At 44.4% G+C, this 13,952-nt stretch overlaps 1 protein-coding gene across 2 annotated transcripts in view; it reads right to left on the reverse strand.

The window, feature by feature from the left end:
• The window catches only part of sp2 (sp2 transcription factor), a 37,296-nt gene that overhangs the window by 21,095 nt on the left and 2,249 nt on the right, over positions 1 to 13,952 (reverse strand). Inside the window, exons 2-3 of one of the 2 annotated variants that reach the window (XM_043674746.1) lie at positions 11,027 to 11,106; positions 8,630 to 9,944 (exon numbers count right to left, since the gene is read on the reverse strand). In XM_043674746.1, coding sequence (XP_043530681.1) covers positions 8,630 to 9,944; positions 11,027 to 11,106 — 1,395 coding nt within the window. The remainder of the gene's footprint in view (positions 1 to 8,629; positions 9,945 to 11,026; positions 11,107 to 13,952) is intronic. The other variant, XM_043674747.1, reaches the window with a different exon arrangement.

Raw genomic sequence — 13,952 nt, forward strand, 5'->3', positions numbered from 1 at the left:
AAATGGTATTGAGGAAACTAATGGCAGATAAATTCCTAGGGCCTGATAACCTTTATCCCAGAGTAGTTAAGGAAGTGGCGCTGGAAATAGCAGGTGCATTGGTGGTCTTCTAAATTCTATAGACTCTGGAACAATTCCTTTGAGTTGGAGGGTAGCAAATGTAAACCCACTATTTAAGAAGGGAGACAGAGAGAAAACACCAAATTATAAACTGGTTAGCTTCGTAATGTTAATGGGAAAAATGATGAAGATCATTATAAAAGATGTAAAGCAGAGCACTTGGAAGATTGTGACAAGATCAGAGAGTCAGCATGGATTTACAAAGGGTAGGTCAAGCTTGACAAATCTGCTGGAATTTTCTGTGGATGTATCTAGTAGAGTGGATAGGGTGGAGTCAGTAGATGTGGTTTACTTAGGTTTTAAAAGGCTTTTGATGAGGTCCAACATGAGAAATTAGTACTCAAAACTAAAACGCATGGAATTGGAGGTTGAAATGGATGGAGAACTGGTTTGCAGACAAGTAACAAAGAGTTCTTTTTCCGAGGGGTTAGACAGTGACTAGTGGGGTAGTATAGAGATCAGTGCTTGGATCCCAGCTATTCACAATGTATATTAATGATTTAGATTTAGAGGAGACTATATGTCATATCTCCAAGTTTGCAACTGACACAAAGCTTGTGGGAGGATGGGCTCTGAGGAGGATAGGAGCCATGATGCGGAGGTGTTGGAGTGGGGTGGACAAAGTTAAAATTCACACACAAGGTTATACTCCAACAGGTTTATTTGGAAGTACAAGCTTTTGGAGCACTGCTACCTGACAAAGGAGCAGCGCTCCGAAAGCTTGTACTTTCAAGTAAACCTGTTGGACTATAACTGGTATTGTGAAATTTTTAATTATGAAGAGGAGGCAGAGATGCCTCAGTGCAATTTGGACAAGTAAGTGGGCAAATGCATGGCAAGTGCAGAATAATATGGATAAATGTGAAATCATTTACTTTGGTTTCAAAACCAGGAATCTGAATGGTGATAAATTGCTGAAGCAAGGTGCTGCTTTGAGGCCTGCGTGTCCTCATGCTAAAAGCTGCTGTTGCTATAAGCATGCAGGTGCAGTAGGCAAATGGTATGTTGGCCTTCATAGCAAGGATATCTTACACAAGGCAATGCAATATTGTGTGCCATTTTGGTCTCCTTACTTGATTGGTTAGAGGAGAAAGTGAAGTCTGCAGATGCTGGAGATCAGAGCTGAAAATGTGTTGCTGGAAAAGCGCAGCAGGTCAGGCAGCATCCAGGGAACAGGAGAATCGACGTTTCGGGCATAAGCCCTTCTTCAGGAAAGATTGGTTAGAACTTGGTGCTAGGCACCGAGCCAGGCCAGGTGTCAGATCTCTCGATGGAAGAGCGTTCTGGTGACAGTGAACACAACTGCCTCACTTTTACCATAGCCATGGAGAGGGATTGGAGCAGACAGTATGGGAAGGTATTTAATTGGGGGAGGGGAAATTATAATGCTATTAGCCGGGAGCTATGAAGTATAAATTGGGAACAATTGTTCTATGGGAAATGCACAACAGAAATGTGGAGGCTGTTTAAGGAGCAGTTGTTGCAAGTGTTGGATAACATTGTCCCACTGAGACAGGCAAGGAATGGGAAGGTGAAGAAGTCTTGGATGACAAGAGGAGCTTCTCGTCAACAGGAAGAAGGAAGCTGACTTAAGGTTGAGGAAGCAAGGATCTGGCACAGCTTTACAGGATTACAGGGTAGGTCGAAAAGAACTCAAAAATGGACTGAGGAGAGCTGGGAGGGGCATGAGAATACCTTGGCAGAAAGGATTATGAAAAACCCAAAGGTGTTCCACACTTAAGTGAGGAATAAGAGAATGATCAGAGAGAGGGTAAGGCTAATCAGGGATAGTGGAGGGAACTTGTGTCTGGAGTCTGAAGAGATAAGGGAGGGCCTAAATGAGTTTTTTGCTTCAGTATTCACTAGAGAGAGGGACCTTGTTCATAGTGAGAACACAGTGGTCCAGGTCAATAGGTTTGAACAGATTGATATTAAGAAAGTGGATGTGCTGAAAATTCTGGGAAACAGCAAGATAGATAGGTCCCCAGGGCAGGACCAGATATATCCAAGGTTACTACAGGAAGTGAGGAATGAGATTGCTGAGCCTCTGGCAATGATCTTTGCATCCTTACTCTCCACGGGAGTAGTACCGGATGATTGGAGGGAGGCGTATGTTTTTCCTCTGTTCAAAAAAGGGAATAGGGAAATCCCTGGGAATTACAGACCAGTCAGTCTTACATGTGTGGTAAGCAAGGTACTGGAAAGGATTCTGAGATATAGGATCTATGACTATTTGGAAAAATATAGTTTGATTAAAGATGGTCAGCATGGCTCTCTGAGAAGCAGGTCATGCCTCACAAGTCTTATTGAGTTCTTTGATGATTTTACAAGACAAGTTGACAAAGGTCAAGCATTGGATGTGGCGTATATGGATTTCAGTAAGGCATTTGATAAGGTTCCACATGGTAGGCTCATTCAGAAAGTTAGGAGGTATGGGATACAGGGAGATTTGGCTGTCTGGATACAGAATTGGCTGGCCGAAAGAAGACAGCAAGTGGATGGAAAGTATTCTGCCTGGAGCTTGGTGACCAGTGGTGTCCTGCAGGGATCTCTTGTTGGGCCTCTGCTCTTTGTAGTTTTTATAAATGACTTGGATGAAGAAGAGGAAGGTTGAGTTAGTAAGTTTGCCGATGACACAAAGGTCAGTAGTGTTGTAGACAGCGTCGAGGGCTGTTGCGGGCTACAAGACATTGACAGGATGCAGAGCTGGGCTGAGAAATGGCAGATGGAGTTCAACTTGGATAATTGCGAAGTGATTAATTTTGGAAGGTCCAATTTGAATGCTGATTACAGGGTAAAAGACAGATTCTTGGTGGTGTGGAGGAACAGTGGGACCTTGGGGTCCATGTACACAGATCCCTCAAAGTTGCCACCCAAGTTGATAGAGTTGTTAAGGCGTAGGGTATTTTGGCTTTTTGCTAACAGGGGGATTGAGTTTAAAAGCTGTGAGGTTTTGCTGCAGCTCAATAAAACCCTGGTTAGACCACACTTGGAATATTGTGTCCACTTCTGGTCACCTCATTATAGGACGGATGTAGATGCTTTAGAGAGGGCATAGAAGAGATTTACCAGGATGCAGCCTTGATTGGAGGGCTTGTCTTATGAGTGAGCTAGGGCTTTTCACATTGGAGAGAAGAATGAAGAGAAGTGACTTGACAGAGGTGTACAAGGTAATGAGAGGCATAGATAGAGTAGATAACTAGAGAGTTTTCCCCAGGCGGAAGTGGCTGTCACACGGGGTCATAATTTTAAGTTAATTGGAGAAAGGTATAGGAGAGATGTCAGGGGTAGGTTCTTTAAGCAGAGAGTGATGGGTGCACAGAATGCACTGCCAGTGGTGGTTGTAGAGTCAAAGACATTAAGGATATTTAAGCGACTGCTGGGCAAGCACATGAATGGCAGTAAATTGAAGGGTGTGTAGGGTAGGTTGATCTTAGATTAAGAAAAATTCTCGGCACAACATCGTGGGCTGAAGGGCCTGTACTGTTCTACGTTAACTATATTCATTAGTTCACTGGAGAATGGGCAGGAGAGATAGAAGTCTCATGGAAACCTATAACATTCTGACAGGATTAGACAGGGTAGTTGCAGAAGAATGTTCCCAATGACTGGGAGTTCAGAACCAGGGATCACAGTCGAAGCAGAAGGAGTAGGACAGAGCTGAAGAGAAATTTCTTCATCCAGAGAGTGGTGATCATGTGGAATTCACTGCCACAGTGTGTGGCCAAAACATTGAAGACTTTCAAGAAATATGTAGTTCTTCGGACTAAAGGGATAGAGAAAGTGGAATCAGGGTAATGAGTCGATGATTAGCTATGATCATATTGAATGGCAGAGAAGACTCAAAGGGCAAATAGTCTACTCCTGCTCCTATTTTCTGTGTTTCCATGTCAGTGTTGTAGCTGTATTGGAACAGCTTGGCTAGGGGCATAGCAAGTTCGGGTGCACATGACTTCGGTACAATTGCCAGAATAATGTCAGTTTTCATTGCCCATGTAGTATCCAGTGCCACAGCTGTGTTTAGAAATCAAGTGGAGTGTACTGAATTGGCTGAAAACTGGCATCTCAGATGCTGGGGACCTCAGGAGGCTGAGATAGTTCATCCAGCTGGCACTTTTGGCTGAAAATTGTTGCAAGTGCTTCAGCCTTACCTTTTGTCCCGATGTGCTGGACTCTCCCATCATTGAGGATGGGGATATTTGTGCAGTCTCCTCCTGCAGTAAATTAATTGTCCACCACCATTCAAAATTGAATATAGTAGGACTGCAGAGCTTAGATCTGATTTGTTGGCTGTGGGACCATTTAGCTCTGTCTATCACTGGGTGTTTATGTTTGGCACGGATGCCGTCCTGTGTTACATCTTCACCAGGTCAATATCTCTTTATAAGGTATACCTGATGTAGCCCCTGGCGTGCCCCCTGCATTTTTCATTGAACCAGGGTTCATCCTCATGGCAATGGTAGATTAGGGAATATAGGCAAGAGTGCAGATACTGGAGATTAGAGACGAGAGTGTAGTGCAGGCAGTATTCCAGGAGCAGGAGAATCAATGTTTCAGGCAAAAGCCCTTCATCAGGAACGAGGGAATATGCTTGGCCACAAGGCTGCAAATTGTGGTTGAGTACAATTCTATTGCAGCTGATTAACTATTTATGTCAGGTCCTGAGTTGCTCAATCAGTTCAAAATCTATCTCATTTAGCACCACACAACACTTTGGTAGTGCCACAGAACATCATGGTGTCTACCTTCATTGTGAAAACAGGACTTCATCTCGACAAGGAAGGTGCAGTGATTGCTTGTACTAGCACTGTCATGGACTTGACGAGCTTAGGTCAGCAGTTGAGCCACTCTTGGTATGAACACTGAAGACTCACACCAAAAGTACGCTTTCCTTTATTGGTCAGAGTATTGAGTACAGGAGTTGGGAGGTCATGTTGCGGCTGTACAGGACATTGGTTAGGCCACTGTTGGAATATTGCGTGCAATTCTGGTCTCCTTCCTATCGGAAAGATGTTGTGAAACTTGAAAAGGTTAGAAAAAATTTACAAGGGTTGGAGGATTTGAGCTATAGGGAGTGGCTGAACAGGCTGGGGCTATTTTCCCTGGAGTATCGCAGGCTGAGGGATGACCTTATAGACGTTTATAAAATCATGAGGGACATGAACAGGAAAAATAGACAAAGGCTCTTCCCTGGGGTGGGGGAGTCATAGGTTTAGGGTGAGAGGGGAAAGATATAAAAGAGACCTAAGGGGCAACTTTTTCACGCAGAGGGTGGTACGTGTGTGGAATGAGCTGCCAGAGGATGTGGTGGAGGCTGGTACAATTGCAACATTTAAAAGGCATCTGGATGGGTATATGCATAGGAAGGGTTTGAAGGGAATATGGCAAGGTGCTGGCAGGTGGGACTAGATTGGGTTGGGATATCTGGTCGGTATGGATGAGTTGGACCGAAGGGTCTGTTTCTATGATTCCAAGTACATTCTGTGTCTTTGCCATTGTCAGTGCTTCTTTGAAGAGGTATTCAATGTGGAGGAGAATAATTCATCAGCCAAGCTAGGAGGCTGTAGGTGACAATCTGGTGGAGGATTCCTGAAGAAGGGCCTGTGCCCGAAACGTCGAATCTCCTGTTCCCTGGATGCTGCCTGACCTGCTGTGCTGTTCCAGCAATAAAGTTTCAACCTGGAGGTTTCTTTGCCAATGTCTGACCTGTCGCCATGAAGCTAGAGTCAATGTTGAGAACTGCTAGGGCAGCCTTCTTCAAACTGTATACCATTGTGCTCCCACCTCTGCTAGGTCTGCCCTGCTAGTGGGACAGGATAAACCAAGGAATGATAATGGTGATGTCTCAAACATTGACTGTAATGGATGAATCTGTGAGTATGAATACGTCAGACTGTTGCTTGACTAGTCTGCGAGACAATTCCCCAAATTTTGGCACTTGCCCCAGATAGCATTATAGAGTCATAGAGATGTACAGCATGGAAACAGACCCTTCGGTCCAACTCATCCATGTCAACCCAATCTAGTCCCACTTGCCAGCACCTGTCCCATATCCTTCCAAACCCATCTTATTCATATATTCATCCAGATGTCTTTTAAATGTTGCAATTGTACTAGCCTCCGCGACTTCCTCTGGGAGCTCATTCCACACACGTACCACCCTCTGCATGAAAGCTTTGCTCCTTAGGTCTCTTTTATATCTTTCCCCTCTCACCCTAAACCTATGCCCTCTCGTTCCGGACTCCCCCACCCCAGGGAAATAATTTGTTTATTTATCCTATCTATGCCCCTCCTGATTTTATAAACCCCAATAAGGTTACCCCTCAGCCTCTGACGGTCCAGGGAAAACAGCCTCAGCCTATTCAGCCTCTCCCTATAGCTCAAGCCCTCCAACCCTGGTAACATCCTTGTGAATCTTTTCTGAACCCTTTCAAGTTTCACAAAATCTTTCCAATAGGAAGGAGATCAGAATTGCATGCAATATTCCAAAAGTGGCCTAACCAATGTCCTGTACAGCTGCAACATGACCTCCCAACTCCTGTACTCAATACACTGAACAATAAAAGAAAGCATACCAAAAGCCTTCTTCACTATCCTATCTACCTGCGACTCCACTTTCAAGGAGCTATGAACCTGCACTCTAAGGTCTCTTTGTTCAGCAACACTTCTTAGGACCTTACCATTAAGTGTGTATGTCCTGTTAAGATTTGCTTTTCCAAAGTGCAGCACCTCACAGTTATCTAAATTAAACTCCATCTACCACTCCTCAGCCCACTGGCCCATCTGATCAAGATCCCATTGTAAACTGAGGTAACCCTCTTCGCTGTCCACAACACCTCCAATTTTGGTGTCACCTGCAAACATACTAACTGTATCTCTTATGCTCACATCCAAATAATTTATATAAATGATGAAACGTAGCGGACCCAGCACCGATCCTTGTGGCACTCCACTTGTCACAGACCTCCAGTCTGAAAACAAAACCTCCATCACCACCCTCTGTCTTCTACGTTCGAGCCAGTTCTGTATCCAAATGGCTAGTTCTCCCTGTATTCCATGAGATCTAACCTTGCTAACCAGTCTCTCATGGGGAACCTTGTCAAAGGTATTAGGAAAGTGGACTTAGCAAGGTCAAAGGGATAAAACTGCCCCTGTCATTTCCAGTGCTTCCGTCAATATCCACTGGCCTGTCCAGCTTTATTCGTTTGAGTCTTTTTAAGAATCACTACAACTGAATGGTCTGCTAGGCCCTTCAGAGGTCAGTTTAGAGTAAAACACATTGCTGTGGGTCTGGAGTCACTTTTTGGATATGACCACATAAGGATGGCAGATTTTCTTCCCTAAAGGATAGTAGTTGGCTCACCATTAGACTTTTAATTCCAGATTTCTTTTACTAAATTTAAATTCTATCATTTGCTATGTGGGATTCAAACCAAGGTCCCCACAGCATTACATGGGTATCTGGATTACTCGTCCAGTAACTGCATCACTATGTTATCAACTCCTTACAAAGTGGTAGGTTTGAAGGATTGTTCTTAAGGTAGAATGAAGAGGTTTAGGGATGTAATTTCAGAGTTTTGAGCCCAGGCATTGAAACCATGTCCAACAAGGATGCAGCAATTATATATGGAGGTGCGCAGGAACCCAGAATTATAGAAGTGCAGAGATCTCAGAGCTGAGTGGTGTTGAAGGGGATGAAACAGACAGGGAAAGGTTAGAACACTGAAGGAATTTCAAAAAGATAATCATTTGAAAATTGAAGCGTCAAAGAGATTTTCCAGCACAGAAATAGGCCCTTTTGCCCATCGTGTCCACATTGGGTCATCAAGCATCCATCTATTCTAACCACATTGTTCCAATCAATGCGCACTGCCTGCTCCTGCTTCTGCTATACCACCTGCTTTCACTGCAGAACACTGGACCAGGGCTCTGCACAAAGTGTATACATCCTTACAGTAGGTGAGTCTTGAACACAGGACTCTTGGTTCAGAAGTACGGACACTACCACAGCATAAGAAGCATGTCCAGATTTATTAATTGAATTTAACTTGCACCAGCTGCTGTGGTGGAAGTTGCATTGATACCTCCACAGGATCAGCCTCGACCTCTGGATTGTTAATCCAAGGGCATTACAAATGACACGCTATCTGCCTTAATTAAGAAACAGATTTGAAATGCTGAATGGCATCTTACTGTTTCCTTCCATTATTTCAATCGTTCCAATAAATTCCTTTCATTTACACAAAGTCCAAGAATCAAAGCACAGTAAAAGAGGCCATTCGACCACCATGTCTGTGCTAGTTCTTTAAAAAAGCTATCCAATTTGTACCACAAACTCCTGCACTTTTCCTGCAGATCAACAAATTGTTTCCATTCAAATATCTGTCCAATTCCCTTTAGAAAATTACGACTGAATCTGTATCCACCAGCCTTAGTCAGTGTATTCCCACTTGCAACAACTCATTATGTTAAATTTGGTGAATTGACACTTGTATAAATTGCCTCTCACCTGCAGCATTGGTGACAGTCACTGGAACTCCGGGCACCTGCAAGCCGTTGATGCTGATGGTCTGAATTGCCTGACCAGTGGCAAACTGCGCACTGTTCAGGTTAATGGCACCCCCAGCTGGTGCAATTCTCGGCAAAGCAGTCCCCTTCCGGATCAAAGAGCCCGCAGAGGATCTCTTTCCACCTGCAGCTGGAGCAATCCGGGGAAAGCTACCAGAGGGACTGGAGCCTTGCTGAAGTGCCGTGGAACTTTTCACCTGCACTGCCTGCCAGTTAACCTGTCCCGAGGAGGATATAGGTTGACTCCTGATGATAACCGGTGGGGAGCTGTGCTCACTGGTCTGAATCTGCAGGCTCTGTGGGGATTTCTGGGGTACGGTGGGAAGGTTGTGACCACTCATGGAGGCTGCCTGCACAACGCGGATGGCCTGCTGAGGAATGGTCTGGACCGCCTGCTCCTGCTTCTGCTGCACCACCTGTACTTGCTGCAGAACATTGGAGCCTGGACTCTGCACCAAGAGTATGTTGGCACCTGGCTGGATGACGTTTCCTGATGAAGCCTCCACAAGTGTGACTGTTTCCGCCACCGCTGCAGGATTTGTCGATTTCCTCCTCAACCTTTTGCTGAGCTTCGCAGAGCCACCTCCTCCACACACAGCATCACTGGCCAACTGTATGGCTGTTCCATCACCGGCACCAACCAAATTACTAATTGGCACAGACAGGGCAACGTTTCCACCACTTGCCAGCTTAATGACATTGCCCTGACCTTGTACAGTTGTGCCCCTGGTCTTCTGCACTTGGGCAGGGACTGATAAAGCGGGTTTCACATGCATTGCCTGAGGGGAGACTTTCTGCGTATTGGCTGCTACTGCAGTGGTCACAAAAGCCTTGTTGGTACCTGGAATGATCTGGATCTGACCTGTCATATTTTGCTGAACATTGGCAATCTGAAGGGACTGCCCACCCAGGGTCTGGACCTGGGGGACTAACTGATACTGAACGTTCTGCCGTGAGCCTTTGTTGACCATCGCTTGGCTCTGAATGGCCAGCACTAACTGTCCAGAGAGGGAGGGGCTAACGGCTGGACCGGTGACCTGTGATCCCTGGATCTGAAAGACTTTTCCATTAGCTCCAATGAAACTGAAATTGCCACCATTTTGCCCATTAGGTGCTGGAGCTGGCTTCAACAGCGGCAGTTTCTTGGTGACCATCTGTACAGCCACTGGAGAGGGTGTGGAGCTGGATTCCACGGCTGGGGGTCCAATCTTGCTGCATGTTGCTGCCAGAAGAGCCAGAGGAGATGGCTGTGAATCCTGAAACAAGAGCCAGAGAAAGGAAAAAGGGGAAGAAACAAAACAACTTAGAGAGTCTTGTATTTCAATAACGCCCTTCAAATCTTCAGGTTTCCAACCACATGTGGCTACTTTTATAATATAGGAAATCTGGCAGCTGACTTGTTCACAGCAAACCCCCAATATTGATTGAGACATAAATATTGATTAGGACAATGAAGAGAACGTTCCTGTTTGACTTTGAATTCTTCCGTGCCATCTTTTATGCAATATACTGAGGAAGGTAGATCCAAAGCCCACACAGCCACGATAGGGGAAAAAACATAAAAAGTGGGGTGAACAAAATTAATTTAGATGCATTTGCAAAACTTAGTCCCAGCACAGGGCCGGAAATTTGAAAATATCAAGTGGCTACGTGTGTCCGGGAAGGTACCCACATGGTGCACGGCACTCAGCTTCGCAGCAAGTGGGCAGAAGCAATGATAGAGTAACAGAGATATACAGCACGGAAACAGACTCTTTGGTCCAACACGTCCATGCCGACCAGATATCCCAAACCAATCTAGTCTCACCTGCCGGCACTTGGCCCATTTCCCTCCAAACCCTTCCTATTCATATACCCATCCAGGTGCCTTTTAAATGTTGCAATTGTACCAGCCTCCACCACTCCGTCTAGCAGCTCATTCCATACACGTACCACCCTCTGCATGGAAAAAGTTGCCCCTTAGGTCTCTTTTATATCTTTCCCCTCTCACCCTAAACCTATGCCCTCTAGTTCTGGATTCCCCTGAACCCAGGGAAAAGACTTTGTCTATTTATCCTATCCATGCCCCTCATGATTTTATAAACCTCTATGAGGCCACCCCTCAGGCTCCAACACTCCAGGGAAAACAACCCTAGGCTATTCATCCTCTCCCTATAACTCAAATCCTCCAACCCTGGCAACATTCTTGTAAATCTTTTCTGAGCCCTTTCAATTTCACAACATCTTTGCAAGAGAACAAAACTGGTCCTGACAACTAGCTGACTCCTGGTGTTACAGACTCCTGGAGCTGAAATGTTGTTTGATGGTAGGTGCTCCAAAGCAGAAACATCTCCCTTACCTCAATCATTGTTGATGCTGCTGGCTGCAGGTATTCACAGTGACTAATGGTGGTGGTGGCAGCCATAGTGTCCTGCTGGTCTGAAAATGAAAGCACAGTGCCATTTATAAAGAGCATGTGGAAATCTCTTCATGAGACCTCAGGGGTTTGTTTCAACCTGCATGCCTCACTCTTGGATTTTAGTTCACTCTTCCTTCAGCGGTCCCTATCCCTGCCAAACTTTACTTTCCTCTTCTGTGAACAGTAGGGTTTGATTTCAGCAGATCCTAACCGCTCTCAGCCATCTCTCACCTGCCTGACTCTTGAAATCAATTGCAGAAACTGTTCAATACCAGACATCTTCCTTTGTGCCAGGTATGATTCCAACCAGCAACAAGTTTTTCTCCTGATTCCTATTGACTTCAAACGAAAATACTGTGGATGCTGGAAATCTGAAATAAGAATTTAAAAATGCTGGAAAAGCTCAGCAGTTCAGGCACCTGATGGGTCATTGACGTGAAACGTTAACTGTTTTTCTCTTCAGCCTGACCTGCTGAGTTTTTCTAAACTTATTTGTTGTTCTTATCCCATTGTCTTCAGTTCTATTAGTGCTCAATACCACACTTGGTCAAATGCCATTTTGATGTCAAGGGTAGTTACTCTTACCTCATCTCCTGAGTTCAGCTCTTTAATCCTCATTTGGACCACAGCTGTAGTGAGATCAGGAACTGAGTAGCTCTGGTGAAACCTGGTCTGAGCATCAGTGAGCTAGTTATTGTTAAGCAAGTGCTGTTTAATAGCACTGTCAATGACAACTTCCATCATTTTACTGATGATTGTGAAAAAACTGATTGAACCACAAGTGACCTGGTTTGTCCTACTTTTGTCGGTCAGGATATACCTGGGCAATTTTCCACATTGCAGTGTAAATGCCAGTGTTGTAGGTATACTGGAACATTTTGGCTAGGGGTTCGCTAGTTCTGGAGCATAACTTTCAGTACTACTACCAAAATACTGACGGGACCATAGCTCTTCAGCTGATTCCTGATATCACAAATAATTGAATAGTCTGAAACCTGGTATCTGTAATGCTGGGACCTCAGGAGGCTGAGATGGATCATCCACTCAGCAGTCTGGCTGAAGGTGGTTGTAAATCACAGAACTTTAACAGTGCACAAGGCCATATGGCCCACTGTATCTGTGTCAGCTCTCCAAATGAACAATTCACCCAGTTCCATTCTTTTGCATTCTCTCTATAACCCCTACACATTCTTCTTTTTAGAATGACTCTCCAACTTCTTTTTGAATGCTTCGCTTGAACCTGCCTTTATCACACACTCAGCATCGCTGTGTGAAAAATTTTTACTCTTGTTTCTTTTGCATCTTTTGTCAATTCCTTTAAAACCATACTCTCTCATTCACAGTCTCTTTCCAAGCTGTTCTCCAGCCTTGTCTTTTGCACTGGACTCCCCCATTCATGAGGATGGGGACACTTGTGGAGCCTCATCTTCCTGTTAGTTATTTAATTATCCACAATCATATAGAAATGCAGCGCTACAGAGCTTAGATCTGATCTGTTTGGTGTTGGTCTGTCTATTGCATGTTGCTTCCACACTTTGGCATTTAATACTCCTGTGCATTGAGTTCACCAGGTTGACACCATTGTTAGGTATGCCCAGATATAGAATTTTTCACCCAGCAGGATACTGTATCTTGCATCAGTGCTGAACACAGTATCTTACACCCAGCAGGATACCGTATACTACTTCCTGAGCTTAATACAGTATATTATGTATAGGTTACTGTATATTGCACCCAGCTCTAAACACATTATACTATGTCAATTGCCATGTTTATGTATTTTACATCATTGAACACAGTACACTGCACCGTCTGCTGGATACAGTACATAATACATAGCTCTTAAAAAAGTTTATTACAACCCAACACTAAACATAGTATATTACAATCAGTGCTGAAGTACAGCATATTACACCAGTCCATACTTTAAAATAGCATATAACACATCCATCCAGTCCATATCAGCATTTAAATTCCAGGCCAACCTCCTTTAAACTCTCTTTATCTCAAACAAACTGTATTTCCTTCAATGTCATTGTTCCTAAAGTGCTTTTGAATCTTGCCTTTCATCTAGACTATTTGCTTCAACCACTCCTAGTGGTAATATGTTGTTGATTCTCAGCACTCACTGAGTAAAGACTTTTCTTCTGCATTTCCTATTGGATTTACTGGCAACTATCTTAGGTTGATGGCATCCAGTTTTGCTCCTTTCTACAATGTTGCAGCAGTGTGCATTGTGATCCCATAGGACTGTACAAAAATGTCTAATATTTTACAGTACTGAGAGCACAGCAATTGGTGCTGGAAGATCAAAGTGAGGCATGATGCGTATTGATGAACAAAGTGACCTTGGAATGCAGGTTCATAGCTCCTTGAAAGTGGAGTCGCAGGTAGATAGGATAGTGAAGAAGGCATTTGGTATGCTTTCCTTTATTGGTCAGAGTATTAAGTACAGAAGTTAGGAGGTCATGTTGTGGCTGTACAGGACATTGGTTAGGCCACTGTTGGAATATTGTGTGAAATTCTGGTCTCCTTCCTATCAGAAAGATGTTGTGAAACTTGAAAGGAATCAGAAAATATTCACAAGGAGGTTGCCAGGGTTGGAGGATTTGAGCTATAAGGAGAAGTTGAATAGGCTAGGTTGTTTTCCCTGGAGCGTCAGAGCTGATGGGCGACCTTATAGCTGTTTCAAAGTTTGTGAGAAGATTTGTAGCTCGGGTGCTCGTTGTTGTGGTTCTGTTCGCCAAGCTGGGAATTTGTGTTGCAGACGTTTCATCCCCTGTCTAGGTGACATCCTCAGTGCTTGGGAGCCTCCTGTGAAGCGCTTCTGTGATGTTTCCTCCGGCATTTATAGTAGTTTGTCTCT

This window comes from Chiloscyllium plagiosum, chromosome 33, assembly GCF_004010195.1.
Source record: "Chiloscyllium plagiosum isolate BGI_BamShark_2017 chromosome 33, ASM401019v2, whole genome shotgun sequence".
Classification (NCBI taxonomy): Eukaryota; Metazoa; Chordata; class Chondrichthyes; order Orectolobiformes; family Hemiscylliidae; genus Chiloscyllium; species Chiloscyllium plagiosum.